At 38.3% G+C, this 22,032-nt stretch overlaps 1 protein-coding gene across 2 annotated transcripts in view; it reads left to right on the forward strand.

Moving 5' to 3' along the window:
• Positions 1 to 22,032, forward strand: part of ROS1 (ROS proto-oncogene 1, receptor tyrosine kinase) — a 123,646-nt gene that overhangs the window by 99,209 nt on the left and 2,405 nt on the right. For both annotated transcript variants that reach the window (XM_072141714.1, XM_072141715.1), the window contains 5 exons: positions 3,402 to 3,534; positions 4,479 to 4,576; positions 6,400 to 6,603; positions 6,813 to 6,947; positions 19,307 to 19,464. In XM_072141714.1, coding sequence (XP_071997815.1) covers positions 3,402 to 3,534; positions 4,479 to 4,576; positions 6,400 to 6,603; positions 6,813 to 6,947; positions 19,307 to 19,464 — 728 coding nt within the window. The remainder of the gene's footprint in view (positions 1 to 3,401; positions 3,535 to 4,478; positions 4,577 to 6,399; positions 6,604 to 6,812; positions 6,948 to 19,306; positions 19,465 to 22,032) is intronic.

Raw genomic sequence — 22,032 nt, forward strand, 5'->3', positions numbered from 1 at the left:
GAGTGAGAGTGTGACAGACAGAGAGACAGTCAGTGACAGTGTCTGCTCTCAGACATCTCTGATATATCTCCCCATAGACAAAGTGACAGTCAGAGACAGAAACGGAGGCAGTCAGAGACGGAGACTGTCAGAGACAGACAGAGAGTGGCAGAGAGACAGGCATGGAGAGTGAGTGACAGACAGGCAGGATGAGTGAGTGACAAATATAGGCAGGATGAATGAGTGACAGTTATAGGCAGGAGAGTAAATGAGAGACAGGCAGGGAGAGAGACAGTCAGGGAGAATGAGAAACAGTGAGACAGGCAGGCAGAGTGAGTGAGAGACAGGCAAGGAGACTGAGTGGGAGAGAGAGACAGGCAGTGAGAGTGAGTGAGAAACAGAGAGACAGGCAGGGAGGATGAGTGAGAGACAGGTAAAGAGAGAATGAGATAGATGGGCAGAGAGAGTGAGTGAAAGACGGGCAGAGAGAGTGAGTGAGAGGAAGGCAGGGAGAGTGAGAGGAAGGCAGGGAGAGTGACAGACAGATACACAGATATATAAAAACTATTTTGTTTACCAATTCTGCTTTGTTACAGCTAAGAGCAGTTATTTACTATCCCAGACAGATCCAGCACATACAGCTAGTACATTTATAAAACTCCCCCATGACATTTTAAATTTGAATTGTTACTTTACTACGAGGATATTTTAATTATGTCAACACATATTCACTGGTATCCAAGAAAGCTGCCCCTGCATCTTTAAAAGGGTAAAGCTTCACCTCTAAAGCCTTATAGTTGTGAAATGTCCTTTATGGTTAAACTTCTAGGAATATATAGGAAGGACAATAACCTTTTCTCTGGTAACCTAATGTTTATTGTATTGAATGGGCTTAGCAATGCACAAGCATCCACTGGCTTTCACAATGATAAAATAATGATAAAATAATAAAATAACTCAACATGTCTTATAGTCCCTAGATTACATAAGGTACATTAGGTTTTCAACCCCCTGTGATATAAGATTATGTGTTATCATGTCCATTAAAATGACCAGGCAAATCTAAACAATAAACTAATGTTGACTAATGTTGAATAATAGCTGATGACACCTTCACCACCGTGCTGCCACCAGATTTTGGAGGCAAACCTGGCTGATATTCTTTGAATGGTCCTACACATAATGAGAGTTGTCTTGCATACTCAAAGGTTAGTAGGTGACTATAGTGTTGATAAGACAAATAGGCAGTTGGGGCATCTAGGAACTACCAGGTACTGGTAGAACTGTCCTCTAAATGTCGTGTTTTACAGTATTGTGCACCATGTACTCTTGAATAACAAATACCCCTCACTGCTGGGCACACTAACACCTGGCATATATGAAAATACCCCTGTATACTACAAAACACACTCAATATATCCCCAAATAAATAATATGTAGTGTTCCCTGAATATATGCACCACTTACTAAACTAACCATATACACTCACTGGCCACTTTATTAGGTACACCATGCTAGTAACGGGTTGGACCCCCTTTTGCCTTCAGAACTGCCTCAATTCTTTGTGGCATAGATTCAACAAGGTGCTGGAAGCATTCCTCAGAGATTTTGGTCCATATTGACATGATGGCATCACACAGTTGCCGCAGATTTGTCGGCTGCACATCCATGATGCGAATCTCCCGTTCCACCACATCCCAAAGATGCTCTATTGAATTGAGATCTGGTGACTGTGGAGGCCATTTGAGTACAGTGAACTCATTGTCATGTTCAAGAAACCAGTCTGAGATGATTCCAGCTTTATGACATGGCGCATTATCCTGCTGAAAGTAACCATCAGATGTTGGGTACATTGTGGTCATAAAGGGATGGACATGGTCAGCAACAATACTCAGGTAGGCTGTGGCGTTGCAACGATGCTCAATTGGTACCAAGGGGCCCAAAGAGTGCCAAGAAAATATTACCCACACCATGACACCACCACCACCAGCCTGAACCGTTGATACAAGGCAGGATGGATCCATGCTTTCATGTTGTTGACGCCAAATTCTGACCCTACCATCCGAATGTCGCAGCAGAAATCGAGACTCATCAGACCAGGCAACGTTTTTCCAATCTTCTACTGTACAATTTCGATGAGCTTGTGCAAATTGTAGCCTCAGTTTCCTATTCTTAGCTGAAAGGAGTGGCACCCGGTGTGGTCTTCTCCTGCTGTAGCCCATCTGCCTCAAAGTTCGACGTACTGTGCGTTCAGAGATGCTCTTCTGCCTACCTTGGTTGTAATGGGTGGCGATTTGAGTCACTGTTGCCTTTCTATCAGCTCGAACCAGTCTGCCCATTCTCCTCTGACCTCTGGCATCAACAAGGCATTTCCGCCCACAGAACTGCCGCTCACTGGATGTTTTTTCTTTTTCGGACCATTCTCTGTAAACCCTAGAGATGGTTGTGCGTGAAAATCCCAGTAGATCCGCAGTTTCTGAAATACTCAGACCAGCCCTTCTGGCACCAACAACCATGCCACATTCAAAGGCACTCAAATCACCTTTCTTCCCCATACTGATGCTCGGTTTGAACTGCAGGAGATTGTCTTGACCATGTCTACATGCCTAAATGCACTGAGTTGCCGCCATGTGATTGGCTGATTAGATATTAAGTGTTAACGAGCAGTTGGACAGGTGTACCTAATAAAGTGGCCGGTGAGTGTATATAGTTTCCCATATATATATATATATATATATATATATATATATATATATATATCTTCCTCTTGGCTTAATGCAGAATGTACACAATGACAAACCCCTCTTCCTAAATAAATTATGCTATGATCCCTCCTAATGATTTACAATACAACACATCAGCCTCCACATATGAATTACAATATGTATAGTGCCCACCTATAGTACATTTTAATATCTATGGTCATCCACCAAAATGTGTTATAATTTATATTACCTCCATAGAAATTATAATATGCATAGACCTCCCTAATGAGTCCCCTGTATGAATTAAAAATATAAACCGTTGCTCAGAATAAAATAATAAAAGCACTTGCCTCCTGCTCCACTTATGATGTTCCAGGTCTCTGTGCCCTGCACAGAAGGACCCAGGAGTTCAGGAAATGCATACTGCTGCACTGCTGTAATAATCAATGGTATCTGCGTATTAAAGCTAATACTATTGATCATTTTACATTGTTACTAGTGGGGCCTTTTCACAGCTAAGTAAAAGGGGCTCAGTGCCTGGTCACCTTTCCTTAGGCTCCTGGTGGCAGTATGTCTAGCCATGCATTGATGGAGGCCCTGGACATGAATGAGTCTCATCATTTACTAATAATTATTATGCAGTAATAACTGAAATAAAATCCTGATTGTATTTCTTCTTTTCTGTCAAACTAAGTATCTTGCTTTTGTTGTATACAGTCAGTTTGATCACCCTAACATCCTGAAGCTGCTTGGAGTCTGCCTTTATAATGAACCTCAGTACATTATCCTGGAACTTATGGATGGTGGGGATCTTCTTTCTTACTTAAGAGATGCTCGAGCAGATACTGTTGTAAGCATAAGTACTATATCCCATCTTTATTTATGTATAATCAATCCCTGCTATTGACAAACTTTAGCAAATTCTGTGTTGAGATGACGGACAAGTTTCTGAGGGTTACAAATGCTTTTTTTCTAAAAGAAAAATATCACGTTATGGAAGCTATATTCATGAGATGGGATGTGATCCAGGGATATATTCTGACTAAAGAACTTCTTTTTCCTCACTTTGAAATTTTTGGAATTGATGAACTTGTTATCATTTAACCTACTTTATTCTCCTTTGATACTATGATTCATGACTGTGTACAGAATGCATCAATTTATTTCTTGATTCAGTGGAATAGTTGTTTACTAACTTCTACCTGTTTCTGAAACAAGATGTTTAAAGGCTCCAAACGTACAACATTTACATTACATTTTGCAATGGTATAATCCACTTTTATCTGAGATACCATCTGTAATGATTATCCAAAAATGCTCAAAAATTGTATTTTACTTTATTCTTCAATTGTATTCTTTAAGGTGATGTTTACATTGTACAATAATTGTGATTGGCAGTTTATTATAAGTCTGACTGGACATAAACTAATTAGATATCTCCTATTCTAACTCCTAGTTGACACACATTGTTGTGTACTGATGATACCCAAAATATTGGCAGTAGTCGGAGTCTATCAAATATTTGCACCATTAATATGTTGTTATTTGTCTTAATTAGTTGTCAAGGGTATATTTGCTTTGCAGCTTAAGTCCATCTCATATGTAATGTGAGTAAACATAGATTGATGTACTGCTGTTTTGATGGATAAAATTTAGTGATGACAAGCTTGGCAAAAACCCTAAGACACTCTAATCAGTTACACAGACACATAAATCCCATGTTTACAACATGGTCTGCTTAATTGAAGGTTAGTAGTTTAAGACTTTTACATTTATGGTTATGTGTTTTAATAGGATAAAGATACATTGCTATCAACTGTGGATCTTCTGGATATGTCACTGGATATTTCAAGAGGCTGTGCATATCTGGAGAAAATGCATTTTGTCCACAGGTAAAAAATATTGTGCTAACTTATAAAAATCATAATCTCATAATAATAATTTTTAAAATTTTAAGGACATAAGTTTACCAATATACTGTAAGATACTACTATGCCTGACGTTTGTCAAAACAACATAGGTGTCCTTCTTAAACTTATCATGAATACGCTTACAGATTTCAATGATGATTGTCCCATTCCCTCCACCAGGGCCGTCACTAGGAATTCCAGGGCCTGTGACGGGCAATTTGTGTGGGTCTCTCGTCCCATTGCAAAGTAAAAACATTGCAACTTAAACAGTAATTAATTGCTTCCTGCTTTGTCACAGCTTTAAATGGGTTGGCAACTCTTTTACATAAATTGCCCATGTGCTTTTGACTTTATAAACCCCGAATGCTCACCAATAGATTCATCATCTTTGATGCTTCCTTTATTGCTGTGTGCAGACACTCTGTGCACTCTGCATAGACATCTAAACAAAGATCTTACACTGGTAAATAGGATGGATCTGCAGCAAGAGATTCTGACTCATCCTGCTTCCCCCCTCCCACCTCCCTGTGTCTGTCAGTGAGAAAGACTGAGAGAAAAAAAAACACACTGGAGGCCATTATGGACGCGCTGAAAGAGTGAGAAACAGAAAGTTGTGTGGAGATGCAAAGTACAGCATGTGGATAACAGGGAAAGGCTGAACCTCTCAGGGGAGGCAATGTACAGGTACAGATGGACCAGATATATTCAAAAGCGCCAACTGCTTTAAATTGTATTGAATACAAGTATCCAAAATTAAATAACTGGGTGGTATCAGCAATAGTAAAAATTACCCCCAGCTGTACAAATGTAGATAACTGAAAATTTTAACAAGAAAAATGAATCCATTTAAATGTATAGATCCAATACAAATCTTTATTAATTAATCCATAAAAAAATCACGGCGTAGCAATCGGTAAAAAGTAAGTTAAAAAGTGTGTGTCACAGTAAATGTTATTCAATATAATATCCCACAAAGTATAATACATATAATACTACAAAAATAGCAGTATAGTAGATAGTAGTTCTACATATCAGGATAGTGTGGTCATATGTTACTAAGCCGAGGGATAAATAAATAAAAATACATTGGTTCTTGTGCCAGTTCTTGTACATACGCAGTGAGCTATGTTCTCTGCTCCAGCCCTGCACATACCCAGACAGAGAAAGAGGCACATTGCACATGCGCAACTGGCTAGCTGAAATGCGATCCCAGTGGCAGGTTCCTTTTAAATCGGAAGCAGTCTGCTTGGGATTGATTGCTTAGATTCTCCTTTGTGAATCTTTTTGGGAGAAGAAAAGTAGGCCTCACATCTCTTGCTGTAGACAGGTACATTATTAGATACCACTTGTACCAGATCTCCTCCACCTCACTGGCCACCAGCATGCGGCTTGTCGGATGGATTAAGAGAAGCAGAGCAGAGAGAACGGAAGAAGTGGGATCTGGTCTGGGACCCAGGTTCTTTCTGGTCAATCCCACCTCTCTAGAATGTGAAGGAGGGGAGGGGTGCTGAGCCTCCTCTTTTGAATTTTCAGCATGGCGGAGCTTTTGTAAGACCCCTAGGAGCTCTTCAGGCTTATTAGCATAGTTTTAGAATTTGATTTTAGTTGTAAGGAGGCCATGTATAACAAATGTAAGGAGATTACCACAGTCACTGGTGTCCCTGGTTTATCATGCTTGATTTTATGGTATACTTCCTGTAATGTAAAGATCCTCTTAATTTTCAAGATTTGTCTGTTGACACTTTCCTTTTAAGTGTTTGTTTTCAAAACATAATTTACAAAAGTATAAATGAACTTCTCTTTAGAGACTTGGCAGCTCGCAATTGTTTGGTATCAGTGAAAGAAAATAACAAGTCAATGAGAATAGTAAAAATTGGCGATTTTGGCCTGGCTAGAGATGTGTATAAAAGTGATTATTACAGAAAGAAAGGAGAAGGACTCCTACCTGTTCGATGGATGGCTCCAGAAAGTCTCATTGATGGCATATTTACCACTCGTTCTGATGTTTGGTGAGTTTTATTTGTAAAACTTCAGTTCTACAGTGTCTTACTTTTGGAAACTGATTTTAGTGTATTATCTTGTAAGTGCAGCTTACACTTACAATGTCATTTTAATATTTGGTGAATATCTAGTATAGTATGGAACTGTGTATATAGTCATTTTTATGTTTTTCCATAATCTGATCTGGAACCTTGTGTGTTATGTTTGTTTTATTCAGGTCATTTGGAGTTCTTTTATGGGAAATGTTTTCTCTTGGACAACAGCCATATCAAGGTTATTCGAATATTGAAGTTTTACATTATGTGCGTTCTGGAGAGAGAATGGATTCACCGGACAACTGCCCTGATGACATGTATGTAGAAAATAGTAACCTTGTTTAGGGTTGCATGTATGTCTGGAGTCTGGATTCAGAAACCCAATGACTGTCAGTTCAGAAGGGAGTAGAGGGAGAGTGTGGCCTGATAAAACAAACCTTCCTTCATCCACTTTCTCTTGATTGGCAATTCGTTTACCCAAAGGGCTATACATCCTGGTTGTGTGGCTGTACCCTAATACCGAACCCAAACTATGAGACTATGAGTCTTCTCACCTGTATCTGTGAGCTTGACTAAATGTCTCTTCATGCAATCTCTATAATTTAGATTTCAGAGTTCTGTGGAACCATATCATCAAGGACTTCCAGGACTGTATTTTTTTATGTTGAATATGGTTCTTAATGACTTTTCATGTTCATGGATGTGGTTCTGCTGTGAAATACATTTTAACAATTCTATAAACACTTCCATTTTTTAAAGCATTCTTACTTTGTAGAATTTTTGGTCTGAAACGTAACCCAAAGCTGCAATTAGTTTTTTTCCCTTTGCCTATTTACCATAAGAAGTAAAGAACTCTGAAGTCCTCAAATCCTACATGAATCAGCAGCAAAATGTAATGTATCTAGATTTTAGGAGTTGAAAAGTGAACTTTTTAAAGTGAGATTATTTAACGGTGTACTTCAGAAACCAAGTGATTTTAGTGAAGTTTTGAATGTCATCAGGGAGTGCTAGTATAAGGCATAAGAAAACATCTTAGTCAGCAAAAATCAAAAAGTAACTCAACTAGCAATTGCTGTCTACACAAACAGCTAGAAGAGCAAGCTGCTTAAGTCATTAAACTTCTTTTTATGGGATTGACCTAGCACTCAGCGCCTGGATGCTGCTCCTGTCAGTAAAGGATATTGTCTGTTGCCATTACATCCAGTTATTAATGGAAGAGGGGAATTCTTTGCATTCCATTTATCCTAAACATGATTCTGAACATGAGGAGCAGAAGATAAGGTCATTAATTGTCTCTCCTATTTTTTTATTGGCTTTATCTTAATGACTAGACATTTTTGCATTTTAGCAGACCTTACCATTTTGTTATAGCACCTGAGACTCTTTTATGTATTTATCATATGAATGAGGAATCCCTGCAGTATCATCATTTTACCAGTTACATTCCTATTGCTTTCTTTCTAGTATGACTTTTTCTCAGCCTCCAACTTGGAGACATGCAAATTTCAAAATGTGTCCACAATTTTGGCCACCACATAATGTGTGGATACATAGATATACACATATAATAATATATAAATAATTTCCACTTATTTATGTAAAAAAGATGCACTTTAGAGAGTTAAATTAAATATTCTCAATAATTATTTAAAAGTTAAAAATGCTTATATGTAGCAAAGTTTCTTACTGAGCCACCACTCCCATCAGTAGAGGGCACCATTTAAACACTAAGATGTACGCATGCACGTTTTCTAAGCCATGTTAATATGGTAAGAAATTTGCTCAGAAATGTTTGCATAATGATAATATAACTAAATAGTTAATTGAGTAAATGAGTAGAATGCAAATTGACAGAAATTTACAAACCAAAGGTATTGCCAGTTGTGTTATTCCAATATTATGGAGTGCATTAGTCATCAATTCCCTATGACAATAATCAATCACTAAAGGTGTTGTTCTGACATGTGAAACGATGGTTGATTAATGTGTAAAAATGCAGTGGCGTGCCCCAGGGTCTACCCAGTCACTGCTCCAGGTTGCAGCTTTTTACCAAAGTCCAAACTGAAACATTGGTATTTTTCATTACTCTCCCTAAAGTCTATGATTTTCATTTGTTCTTCATTTTCAGCATCCTTTAAAATGTTTTGCTTGTGATATTGTTCTTACTATTCATATGTTATAATGACATTTGAACAATTTCAGTGCTCACATTAAATCATCTAGTGTTGAAAATTGATTATTTTTTCATAAAATCATATTTTTTAGATAATATTAAAACACACTACAATTTCTCATAAATGTAGCCATGTTGTCCCTTAGAAATGAGATTGACCACCTCTACTGGAGTGATTGCACAAAGAAACAAATTGTTTTTGCATATTAAATGTACTTTGAATCCAGATGGTGTGTGAGGCTTCTGTGGTGCATTTCTCGGGACAGCTTGGTTACATTTATGAGAAATTATCTTTACACAGGTACATTTTTTTAATAATATGCAATTGAAAAAATGTACATATATGGCAGATAAATTAATTGTGAAAGCCCAGAAAGGAATACCCTTTAACAGTTATAAAGTTATAGGCCCAGGTATATCATTGTGTCTGCCTTTGCACTAAAAAGAATGTCTTTGGAGCTTGCACATGTATTTAAGAAGTGTCTGCACCAGTTTTGAGTCGCAGTTGCACTGTGTTCGACAAGACAGAAAAAATGTGCTTCTAAAGGGACGTGTTAGTGTTTAGTCAGAGTTTGCAACACATTTACAGCGACTTGACAGAATTGTGTTGCAATCTCTATGTTGAAGGTGCTCCTAAAAAAGATGGTGCACACTTTTTGAGCAGTGCCAGATAATTGAAGATATTGAAGTATTCAATAATGTGGTACACCCTGCACATTCATGAGGCAAACTGCACATATTGCACCTAGTGCAATTTGCACTACTTCTGAAAAATCTGGCCCAACATCTTTGGAGCCTGCACATGTATTTATGAAGTGTTTGCGCCACTTTTGTGTCACAGTCCGACACTTTGTCCAACATTTTAGAAAAAAGTGTACCTTAAAGAGCATGTTAGTGCTTAGTCAGAGTTTGCTCAGAGTTTGCTGATTTACTAAGAGCCACTATTGGATTATCTGGCGCTTACTGCACACTAGTGAAACAAACTGCACTAAGGCTAATTGCACCAGTTTATATATCAGGGCCATAGAGTTAAACATAGTATGTGAAACAGAAGAGTTCAACAGAATACATGTCTAGAACATATACATGGCGGAACAGTCCAACTCTATAACTCAGAGTTGGTGCACTAACAGAGGAAGCTATTATGTGTCCTTCCCTCTGAGTTCTGCTGCAGCTTGAAACAGGTGTCCTTAGCATTTCAATGTGTTATGGACACACCAGGCTAATTTGGGGACACAGTCTCTGTTTCTGTCAGGGACTCACACTGCCTTTGTTCATCCCTGAGACATCCAGCATCCATTACACATGCTACCACAGTCATATCCATTCTGTGTGTCACACTAACAACTCTTCCAAATCTTTCCATGTCCGGTCATGTGTGAATGTCAGATATTTAAATCAATGGTTACACTTGTTTTCATATCATGATAACAAAATAACACATTCTCTAATTCACTGTTATTAACAAAAATTCAGCATTTCACATATATATGTCCAACCTTTCTCTATCAGTCCTGCTGTACACAGTTCATCCTAGACACGACCCTGTAACTTCTCACTAAAGGTTGGTAGCCATCTTGGATTTTTGTGTGCAGATAAGATTTGGATCTGTAGCCACACCCCCTGCATGGAGTTCACACTGAGATGCAGACACTTGCTGCCAGAAGATTGTGAGCAGAGAGAGAGGCAGCAAAAATGGTCAGCTTTTTCCGCAAAAAGAATGGGAGGCTGTCAAATAATTTCACTAACTTGCTGCAGCCTCTTGAAGGGTCACATGATTGTTTTCACACAATTAAGCCAAATATCTAGGTACTTATACCACTAACAGTGTCCTGGCCTTCAGATGTGTCAAAAATAGCATAGGACTGGCCACGTTAAAACTTAAATTTTAATATAATATTTGATAAAGCACTTCATCAATAAGGCACAGTAATAAACACAATAAAGTAAAAATGGAGCAGTCTTACCAGTTCGGGTGACAGGCTTCGGGATGTATATCCCTATAAGAGACCCAGGAGGGAGGTACTTGTATACACTTGCCCTCAATCACTTATGCGGTCCCTAACACCCCAGTTGCTCCCGTCCTGACAAGGACGGTACCCATGCCATCCCTAAAGCAGTGCACTGTCTTGCCCTAAAGGTATAACCTAAAAAAGGTGCTCCCCGCCCTTCCCTTCCCAACGCGTTTCATCACCATTAGCGTGAATCATCAGGGGACTAGTTAGGACCAGAAAACTCCAAGGGGGAGGAAAGAGGGCAATAACATCCCTGGGAAGACCCTGGAATCCTGGAGATAGATGACACACAGGCCTTCCAAAGGCATTAACCCAGAGCGGCTAGGTCTTCATGGTTTGTATACCTGGCTAGTGAGCACTTGCTCTTTGAAAAGGTTTTCCTTATATCCACAATAGACCACACCTATCTGTCTCCTATAGGGTGGACATAATTTTACCTGACAGTTGTCTTCCGGACGCCATGGGAGGATGACATACGCGCCATTTCTAAGAATGTGTCGCGCGTTATCCCTCACTTCTGGCGTCGTTGATGCACCGAAAGTAATCACCTTACCCTTTCAGCGTGACTCGCACATGCGCATTAAAGGACCGTGCGGTCCATCTGTGGAACGCATCCTCATATTTTTGGGGTAGCGAGGTTGCACTTGCGTACTATGGGTTTATGTGGTCTACCCGTGAGGCGCATCCTATTTGCATGTTTGCGCACGCGTACTGATAGTCTTTTTTCTATTTGAACAACCACATCCCTCGGCATTTAGTGTCAGCGTACGGAGTGTAAAACATAAAATTAGGTGGGTCATTACTTTTTCATGACCTACTGTAGAAAGGAATATCTAATCAGCGCGGTATATACAGGACAACATAATTATTCAATATTCCATTTTGCAGTTCATTCTCAAATTGTTGAAGTGATAAAAATACAAATATCCCACTTCCGTTAAGGTTGTAGTGTAGAGTTCCCACATATTGGAAGTATAGTATTGATAAAGGGGTATTTGAATATTCTGTGTAGCCAAATTGGACAATTTTGTCCGATCTCGGACAGTAATGGTTAATTAATTATTCATATACCACTACATGAATGGCCGATTCAAAGATTATAAGAGTTTTATTTGGCTGAACTATCTCCCAGATCCCCCCCCCCAAAAAAAAGACTCAGGGCCCAGGTTACTGAAAAGGCTTTTACAGAAAACATTTAAAATTTAATTGTTCATTTAGTCCATTTGGGCTTACTGTTTGCAGCTCAAAAATCCAGTATGACTCCTTTTGCAGGGTCATTTGCTCCCAGTCACCCCCTCTCATTGGTTGTTTCACTAAATCTATATGGCCCATTTGTCACCTCCGTGTTTTTGATTTATATGTCTCACAATTGATGTATCATTATTTTTGTCAATATCCAAAAGATGTTCTCCTATTCGCCTCCTCAATTCCCTATTTGTCTTTCCAATATACTCCATCCCGCATCTGCATGTCATTTTGTAAACTACCCCTCTCGTTCTGCAATTGATGAAATGTTTAATTGCGTAATTCCGTCCAGTGTTGGTAGATATAAAGGACTTACTAACTTGCAAATAGGGGCAGGCAATGCAGCCACTGCATTTGAAATTCCCCATCGGTGTGTTTTTGTTCAGCCATGTTGTGTTTCGAGGGGCTGTGAAGTGACTTTGGACCAGACGATACTTTAAGGATCTTCCTTTTCTAAAGGTGATTTGTGGGGTCTCGTTCAAAACATCTTGGATATCAGGGTCCATCAGCAGGATGTTCCAATATTTTTGAATTACCCTAGAGCCCTCTCTGGCCCCATTATCGTATGTGGTGATTATTCTCATCTTATTGTCCGGGGTACCTGCCTTCTTCAATAACAACTCTCTACGGTCCCTGTTTAGAGCTGCTCGATACGCTTGTCTTAGGACATGATCAGGATATCCTCTGTCTCTGAAACGTATCCTGAGATCCTGAGCCTGAGTTTTGAACTCCTCAATGGTTGAGCAGTTCCTTCTCAATCTATAGTACTGACCCCTGGGTATCCCACTTTTTAAACGCAGTGGATGGTGACTCTCCCATTTCAGGAGTGCATTGGTGGAGGTAGGTTTTCTATAAACCTTTGTGTTAATTTCTCCACTTGTTTCCTTATTGATCTCTAGATCCAGGAAGGGGAGGGTCCCTCCACCGATCTCAAAGGTGAAACCCAGATTAATCTCATTATTGTTCAATTCTTTCACGAAGTCTCGGAAAGATCCTTCATCCCCCCTCCAAATGACCAGGATATCATCAATATATCTAACCCACAACTCTATCCTCTCAACCATTTGTGCTCTTTCTTTGGTGAACATCATGGTTTCCTCCCACCAGCCCAGGAGCAAGTTGGCATAAGTTGGTGCACATGGATTGCCCATGGCCGTGCCCCTGAGCTGGTGGTAGTGTTTGCAGTCGAAGAGGAAGAAGTTGTGGGTCAGTAGGAATCTTAAAAGTTCCAGGGTAAACTTGTTGTGAGGAGTGAACTGGTTACCTCTGGTTTTCAGAAAATGCTTTACTCCCTTTAGGCCCGAGGTGTGGGGAATCGATGAATATAAAGCTTCTACATCAATAGAGCAAAGAATGCATCCCTCCTCAATTGTAATCCCGTCAATTCGGCGTATAAGATCCGCAGTATCTTGTATGTAAGATGGAAGGGAGAGGACAAACGGACGCAGAATCCTGTCAAGGTAGATACCAATGTTTTGGGACAAACTCCCTATCCCAGATACAATGGGCCTCCCTTTTAAAGGGTTAAAGCCCTTATGCACTTTTGGTAAACAATAGAAAGTTGCTTTTCGTGGGAATTTAGGTAGCAGAAATTTCCACTCCTCCTCACTGATTAGGTTTTCCCTCCTCGCCTGAGTAAGGATGTCTTTTAGTTCTGCTGCATATTTTGATGTGGGGTCCCTTTCGAGAATCTCGTAATTGGCAGTGTCTTTTAGAATATCTGTACATAAACCCCTATATGTTTCTATGTCAATTACCACTGTATTGCCCCCTTTGTCCGAGGATTTTATAATTACCTCTTTGTTATTCTCTAAATTTCTTAAAGCCTGCATCTCTATTTTGGTGAGGTTATGTCTCTGGTGACAGTGTTGGATGCTTTTTAGTTCATCTGTTACCAGGTTGAGGAACACGTCAATCGGAGAGGCATCACCAATTGGTGGCATCTGGATGCTTTTGTTCTTCAAGTTAGTAAAAGGTCCGGTCCCTAGCTCAGGTTGTGGTTCTTTACTTAAGCTGAACAGTAATCTTACATCACTCAATAAGTCAGACGGTATGCCTAGTTCTTTACAGGTTCTCATTTCTTGCCTTTTAAAATACTTGTGCCACCTTAATTTCCTTATGAAGAGATGTATATCTTTTATCCAAGTGAAAATTTTGAAGTCAGATGTGGGTATGAACGATAGTCCTTTATTAAGGACCTGTGTCTCGGATTCGCTCAATGTGTATGTAGAGATGTTTATCACATGATTGTTTTACCTATAAGCAAATATAAGCAAAGCAAAAGCAACCTGATCAGCAAATATGGATGGCACACGTGTTATACATATTTTTCATGTTCGCATAGGATTGGATTAGATGTGTGCTATCTGTTGCTTCAATAGCCAGCAAATGTCCCCATGTTTTTCTATGGTTTGAATGCTGAGTACCATTCTTTTTTCCTGTCTCAGAGGGCTTCACACCCCGATGACACATGGGGCACAAACATTGTGAATGCACATACTGTAGTTGGAGTTAAAGGGAGTTATTGATATTAAAAACAAGTTTATTTCATGGTGTTCAGTATCAGATAATAAGGCTAACCCTACAATACATCTTAGATTAGAGGTAGCAGGTGGTTAAATTTACGTTTCAGTCAGTGAGACATAGTACAATGGCATAACAATATAGAATTAAATACCTATTATAATAATGCACAAAGCAATGATTTATAAATAATATCATATATGAAGTAATCAGTAAAGAATTGTACATTATACATATGTATCTACAGATACTGACTGGTTTTTTTAAAAAAAACATAGAAAGCCATACTATAAATAAACTATAAGATCTTTGACGGAGTAAATTGCATTATAGCTAAATGGCTCTGACCATGTGAACATTGCAGGATGCGTGCATGTCATCTGCGCATGGCTGTGTTGCCTCTTAAATTTTATTATTAAATAGCAGTAAATGGTGATAATTTTGTCACCTCTGACTGCCCACATATTCTTAATGCCATAGTCGTTAGAAAGAATGTAATCACTCATGACAGGGATGATGCAAAGGTTATTTCTGTGATAGTCAATTACATAAGAATACGATCTCTAGATGTTCTAGTAGTTTCTGTATTTTATAACACACTACTATTTACTCATTGGCTATCTTATTATACTAGCTGTAGTATTACAGGTTGAAATAATGTATTATGTATTTGCTTGGTTAATATATATGCTATATTTTATTTAATTTCAACGGTAGCAAAATCTGTGTGACAACTCCATGAATGGTATATTTAGACTTGTGCACACACTTGTCTTTTACTGTTTTTTTTTTCCTTTAAGGCTATTTTTCCCATTAACAGATCAACTGACCATCTCGCATTTCACATGCATACCAAAACCTTCCAACTTTACTGTGACCTTGTCACTAAACATAGTGTCACATAGCTTACTAACATTTAAGAATACCACACTCACTGACAGCTTCCTAAACATATTCTCCATCCATCTCTTCATTAAAGCGTCCGGCTACTGCGTTACTAGACAGCTCAGAACTTTATGTTGCTTGTATTTTTACTCCTGTCTGGGCTTTTGGGAAACACTTGTCAGAGTCACGTGTTACAATGTGTCCCTCTGTATTTCAAAAGTTGCAGCTTTTCAGTATAAAATAGAGTTGTATCAGTTTATCTACTTAGAAAGGAAGGCGGCCTTTGATTTTTATCATCTTATATTTACACATCACAGGATTTAGAGTCAGTATTCAAATAGCTAACCTCAGATTTATATGTAATTTTTTCTTGCCATAACATGCCAGTTTCAAGAGTGTTTGTGGTTTAACTTAGAGTTCAAAGTAGCTCATGACCCAAAGAACTTTCAGTGGCTTCCAAATCTCTTTGCCTCAGGACACCACTTTAAGTGGTTAATTTGCAACTTGTACTGTCTTTACTTAGTAATTTGTCTGTATTTTTTTTGGTACAAAAATAGAAAGACAAGAAAGTAATATCTAGCTAGCAAGCTACTGTACTAAAATGCAAAATTTGGAACTGGACACTAGTTTTTATAATGTCTTAGAAATATGCCACATGTCACTTGTATAAATGCTTCCTTTTTAGGAGCAAAAGAGCAGCAAGGGGGTCTGTGTATGACTGCAGGTGTGATATAGTCATGCACCACAACTACTTCAACATTTAAACTGTCTGTACTTTATAAATAGTCCATATGCAAATTGCTAAACTGTTTCTGTATAATCTCCCAGAGGACACAAACCTGCATAATAATGACAAAACTATACATGTATAAATTTGTGTTTTTGTTCAAATCGCCAAAGTATTGCTTAGTAAGGTGATCTTATTTACATCCTGTTCCTTGAAGGACAAAGAACGGTGACTTCTTTATTATTTAAAGGCTTCTAAAGAGGAAACACAGAAACATACACAAGGCATTTGTAATGAGGCAGAACGACTAATGGTCATTTGTAGAAAGCTACTGGACTGCACTGAAATGAAATAATACAATAGCAACTAAACCATCAAAGGGAGTTACTAAGCACAATGCAGTTACACTTTTGTTTTTTTGTCAGGTAGTGAGGACAAGGACTGATATGCATGCACTATGATATGCATGGGAAACGTGGGCACTGTAATATAGATATATATATATATATATATATATATATATATATATATATATATATATATATATATATATATATATACTACAGACCAAAGTTTGGACACATCTTCTTATGTTTTATGTGGAATTATATCCTTAACAAAAAAGTGTGAAACAGCTGAAAATGTCTTACATTCTAGGTTCTTTTGCTTTGATTACTTCTATGCACACTCTTGACACTCTCTTGTTGAGCTTCAAGGGGTAGTTACCAGAAAAGGTTTTCACATCACAGGTGTGCCCTGTCAGGTTTAATAAGTGGGATTTCTTGCCTTATAAATGGGGTTGGGACCATCAATTGTGTTGTGCAGAAGTCAGACTGTTAGAATTAAGGCTATATTACGGCTACAAAAAAGCAGCTAAGAAAAGTAAAACAAATGGACACCAGTTTTGAATACCTTTAGTATGAGTCTACAATTTTTATAGTCCTGAAAATACAGAAAACACTTTGAATGAGGTGTGGCCAAACTTGCATGCATTATGGAAAATGTGGGCACTGTATAGTGACATACAAGATACAAGATACAAGATAGGTTCTGTAGGCTTGTTCTTAAGTTGAGTTTGTATGCAAGTCGGAACCGTATACTTTATTATTGTAACCCCAGCCAGATTTTTTTTGTCTCTGTGACAATTAGATTTTAAAAATGTTGGGTTGTCATAAGAACTAGGAGTAACAATAAAGCTTCATTACAGACACCTGTGATAACTGTTATAGCTGTTTATTGTAGCCTAAGGCTAAAGTACAGTAAATTACCAACATCCAGAGGTGCGTTTGTAACTAGGGATTGTATGTAAGTCAGGTGTTCTTAAGTAGGGGACCGCCTGTATATAAATATGTATATTGAACAAGTTTTGTAGACTCAATGTAAACAGAGCTCAGTTTTCTTAACAAAAGTCAGCATACTCCAAGAAGGGCCCCATATGCACTTTCCATCATCAATTAGTAGAAGGCAATTACACATCTTCTCAGGGAGAATAAATATTGGTAAAATAGTCAAGGAGATCACTAGCCTACTTTGTAAACTTGTTAGATGAGTTTAGTTTTCTGGAGGGTAGAAGTCATACTCCACTGATCCTAATGTGCTCCTCTGGTCACTGCTGATCTCTCCTTCATGGTTCTTGCATGATTTTTGCATTGTTCATGTGCAGGTTGCCTAAATGATGGAAATTACTGCACTTGAAATGGTTGAACATTGTGAGATTAAAGACCTGTGGTTAACAACCAGCAATCACCACTACTTTAGAAAAAAAGGGTTATTTTGACTTGCAATGGAGATTAACCGGTTAAGGACCAGGCCCTTTCCTGTTTTAACATTTCCATTTTTCACTCCCCACCTTCAAAAATATATAACTTTTTTTATTTTTACACGTAAAGAGCTGTGTGATGGCTTTTTTTCTGCGTAACAAATTGCACTTCATAGTGATGGTATTGAATATTTCATGCCTTGTACTGGGAAGCGGGGAAAAAATTCCAAATGCAGTGAAAATGGTGAAAAAACACATTTGCGCCATTTTCTTGTGGGCTTGGATATTACGGCTTTCACTGATGCCCCAAATGACAAGTCTACTTTATTCTTTGGGTTGGTACGATTACGGGGATACCATATTTGTATAGGTTTTATAATGTTTCCATACATTAAAAAAAATTAAAACCTCCTGTAGAAATTTTTTTTTTAATTTTGCTTTCTTCTGGCGCTTATGACTTTTTTATACTTTGTTGTACGGAGCTGTGGGTGGTGCTGTTTTTGATCACTTTTTATAGATTTTTTTATATTTTTCAAAATGGCAAAAAAGTGCTATTTTCGAATTTGGGCGCTATTTTCCATTACGGGGTTAAACGCATTGAAAAAACGTCGACACCTAATGTGTTTATGATTTTTACTGTTTATTTATATTTATGTCAGTTCTAGGGAAACCCATTTTGAATTTTTAGGGTTTTTTTATCATAATTTTTTTTAAACTTTTTTATTTTTCTTTTTACTATTTTTCAGACTCCCTAGGGTATTTTAACCATAGGTTGTCTGATCGATCCTATCATATACTGCCATACAGCAGTATGGCAGTATATGGGGATTTTCCTCCTCATCAGCACATTGTAATGAAGGTGTTAAAACGAAATAGCCTCGGGTCTTCGGAAGACCCGAGGCTACCATGGAGACGGATCGCCGCTCCCCAATGACGTCATGGAGAGTGCTGATCCTCGGCAAGATGGCAGCGCCCATGCGCCGCCGTATTTTTGAGGCTGCCGGCAGCTTTGCCGACAGCGATTGCTGTTATAACACCCGCGATCGGTGCTAGCACCGATCGCGGCTGTTACCGGTAAGTCTTTGCTGCAATGTGGAGAAGCCCGTGAGCCCTCTCCATACAGCGGGACCCGACCGCCGCCGTGAATACACGGTAGGCGGTTGCTAACCAGTTAAGATTAAGTGCATTTTATTTCAAATGTCATCAACTTCTGACTTGTTATAAAATATGTGAATGAAAGAAACAATCATTTTGCAAATGAAAAAATATATACTATTTAATATACTGTTACATATGCTGATGTTATACTAGTATGAAAGAATAAAATTTGCAATGTATTTTTCATTTAGGTGGGACATTATGCTGAAATGTTGGGCACAAAATCCATCTCAGAGACCCAGCTTTGTCCAGATTCAAAAACAAATTGAAGAGCTCCAAGGTTGCTCTTTAAGATGTACCCGACCCAAACAAAACAAATTGTTAGGTATTGATAATGCAGCCTTTGAAGGTCAGTATGGCTTTTTTTTAAATGTTTTTTTCCTTTTAGAGATAGGATAGACAATCATATACTATTTACTGATCTGCTGAGAAGCTTGAAAAAATTCCAAGTATGGTGAAATTGATCAAAAAACACATATTCATTATTTTCTTGTGAGCTCTGTTTTTTACAGCTTTCACAATACACTATGGCCGGTATGATTATTATATTTAATAAGGTTTTATTATGGTTTAATACAGTTAAAAAATGAAAACCTTTTGTACAGAAAATAATTTCTTTGTTTCACCATATTCTGTAAGGTGCTGAAACTGGGTTTTTATTTTTAAAATATAGAGCCTAAATCTGTTATTCTACACAATCATATATCTTAAAATACTAGTTTTTGCACTAACCTCTAGGATATATTGCAGAATGACACTTCTAGTTTTCTGCAACAGAACATTATAATGTAGATGGGGATGGGATCACCTTGTAAATCACTCTCTGATCTATAGGGACGGAGCAGTACAACATCCTTTCCTGAAGACTGTATAGTCTTTATAGTCTTTTGTCACCATTACCTTCAGTGCAGCTGCAATAAAGTATGCATACTTCTCATGGCTCTAGGAAGAGATAACATAATTAGGTACATTTCATTCATGAGAATAATTGATGAGAATTATTATTGATTAAAGTCGGGAAGATTTACATTGACTTTGTGGCCAGTTCTCTTATTATTTTTCTGTGTTTAGCCGGAAACACACTTCAAGTACTGTATAAATTCTCAGTCAAACTAATGCCGCAATCATCCCAGTAACAAGAATAGATCACAGATACACACAGAATAAAAATATCAACATGACTTCACTCAGCTTCACTTAGATGAACAGCATCACTGAACGTTTCGACAGGAAAGAAATCTAAACATAGGCAGGCAGGCTGGCTGGCAGTTGTCTGAGACATAAATATAAAGATTTATTTAGTAACCCTTATTATTATGTTCCCCCTCACATGTTGTGGAGACTTATTTAATACATGCTTTAAAACAGTCTCGCTTGAAGGATTTTATATTAAGTGGTTTCTCAAACAAAACTTCACACAACAGATGTCAAGGACATTTAAAAGGCTTGTATGGTCTTAAAGGTCTGCCTTTATGAAGTGGCTATCCAAATCATCGGACATCAATAAACTCAGGCGAACAAGCCAAGAAGCTACATTGTCAGATAACAGTCTCAGTCAGTTCAAGGAATATGTTACAGCTGTTGACCAAATGCTATCCCTCCTATCCACACTATCCTCATGTATGCTTGTCTTGGCCCTTGATGCACATGCTCTTATTGGGGAGGCAACTATGATGGTAGTTTATATCCAGAGGACGAACATATTTACTCTGAAGGCATGGATATAGACCATCTAATTCCTTGCTGAAAAAAAACACAAAAAGTCTTTATCCACAAGGGTTGTCCACTTTTAGCACATTACAGAAAATAATTGATATTGTTTGTGTAAAGAAAAGTTCTAAAATTTTCCAATATACTTTCTGTATCAATTCCTCACTAGATCTCTGCTTGCTGTTGCACTAGTGGAAGCTTCTATGATTACTTCCTGCAGATAAACACAGGTCCATGGTCATGTGACCTCACACAGGTGTGTGGCTCATTAGCATCATGAAGCTTTGATTACATTGTGTGATATAACGAGCCGCACACTTGTGTGACATCACATGACCATGGACCGGTATTTATCTACACGAAGTAAATGATGAACCTTCTGATCTTGAAAACAGTGAGGAATTGATACAGACAGTATATTCGGAAATTTTATAACTTTTTACTACACAAACAATATCAATTATTTGCTGGAATGTGCTTAAAGTGGACAGCCCCTTTAAGCCCAACACACACATTAGACAGCTGTTGGTCCAATCATCCTTGATTTCCAGGATAGGATAAGAAAAACACGCCCCTTTTAACTATCTTGTAAGGCAGACCCCTTGACATCAAGCATGACCTACAAGAGGCCTTATTGACATGATGCGGGATTAAAACCAAACCAGTATATCTATTCCAGAAGGAACAGACTCCCAATTGTAGACAGCACTGTTTCAACCTAATTGGGTCTCCTCAGTACAGTGTATTGATCTGGTTTGGCTGGGTGAGAGGCTTGTTACTAGGGTCAGGAAGCAGGAGTTCTCCTCAAGGAGACTGCCAATTAAGGCAACCATGTAGTCACTTGGAGTCTTATAGCCATGGATGTTCCACTAGGGGGCTTCTGGGAAAATATGCAAAGTTTTCCAGGATGGGATTAGGAAAACCACTCCTCTTTTAGCTACCTTGTAAGGCAGCTCACTTGACATCAAGCATGACGTAAAGACTTCCCTGGCAGTGACTTATCATCAGGTAGTCTGATCCTTAGTCCTTAGCCCACATAAGTCAGGGGAGAGTTGGAAGGCCCCATAAACTTTAAATGGGCTTCTGAATCTACTGAAATTGGCAGAATTAAATATTTTTAAAGAGCCTTTATAGTCTTTAGTATTACAACGTAATAGGAAGTATTTTTTAAATGTTGCTAAATCCATATTTTCATCATTTTGACATT

The sequence above is a fragment of the Engystomops pustulosus genome, chromosome 3 (assembly GCF_040894005.1).
Source record: "Engystomops pustulosus chromosome 3, aEngPut4.maternal, whole genome shotgun sequence".
NCBI classification, from domain to species: domain Eukaryota; kingdom Metazoa; phylum Chordata; class Amphibia; order Anura; family Leptodactylidae; genus Engystomops; species Engystomops pustulosus.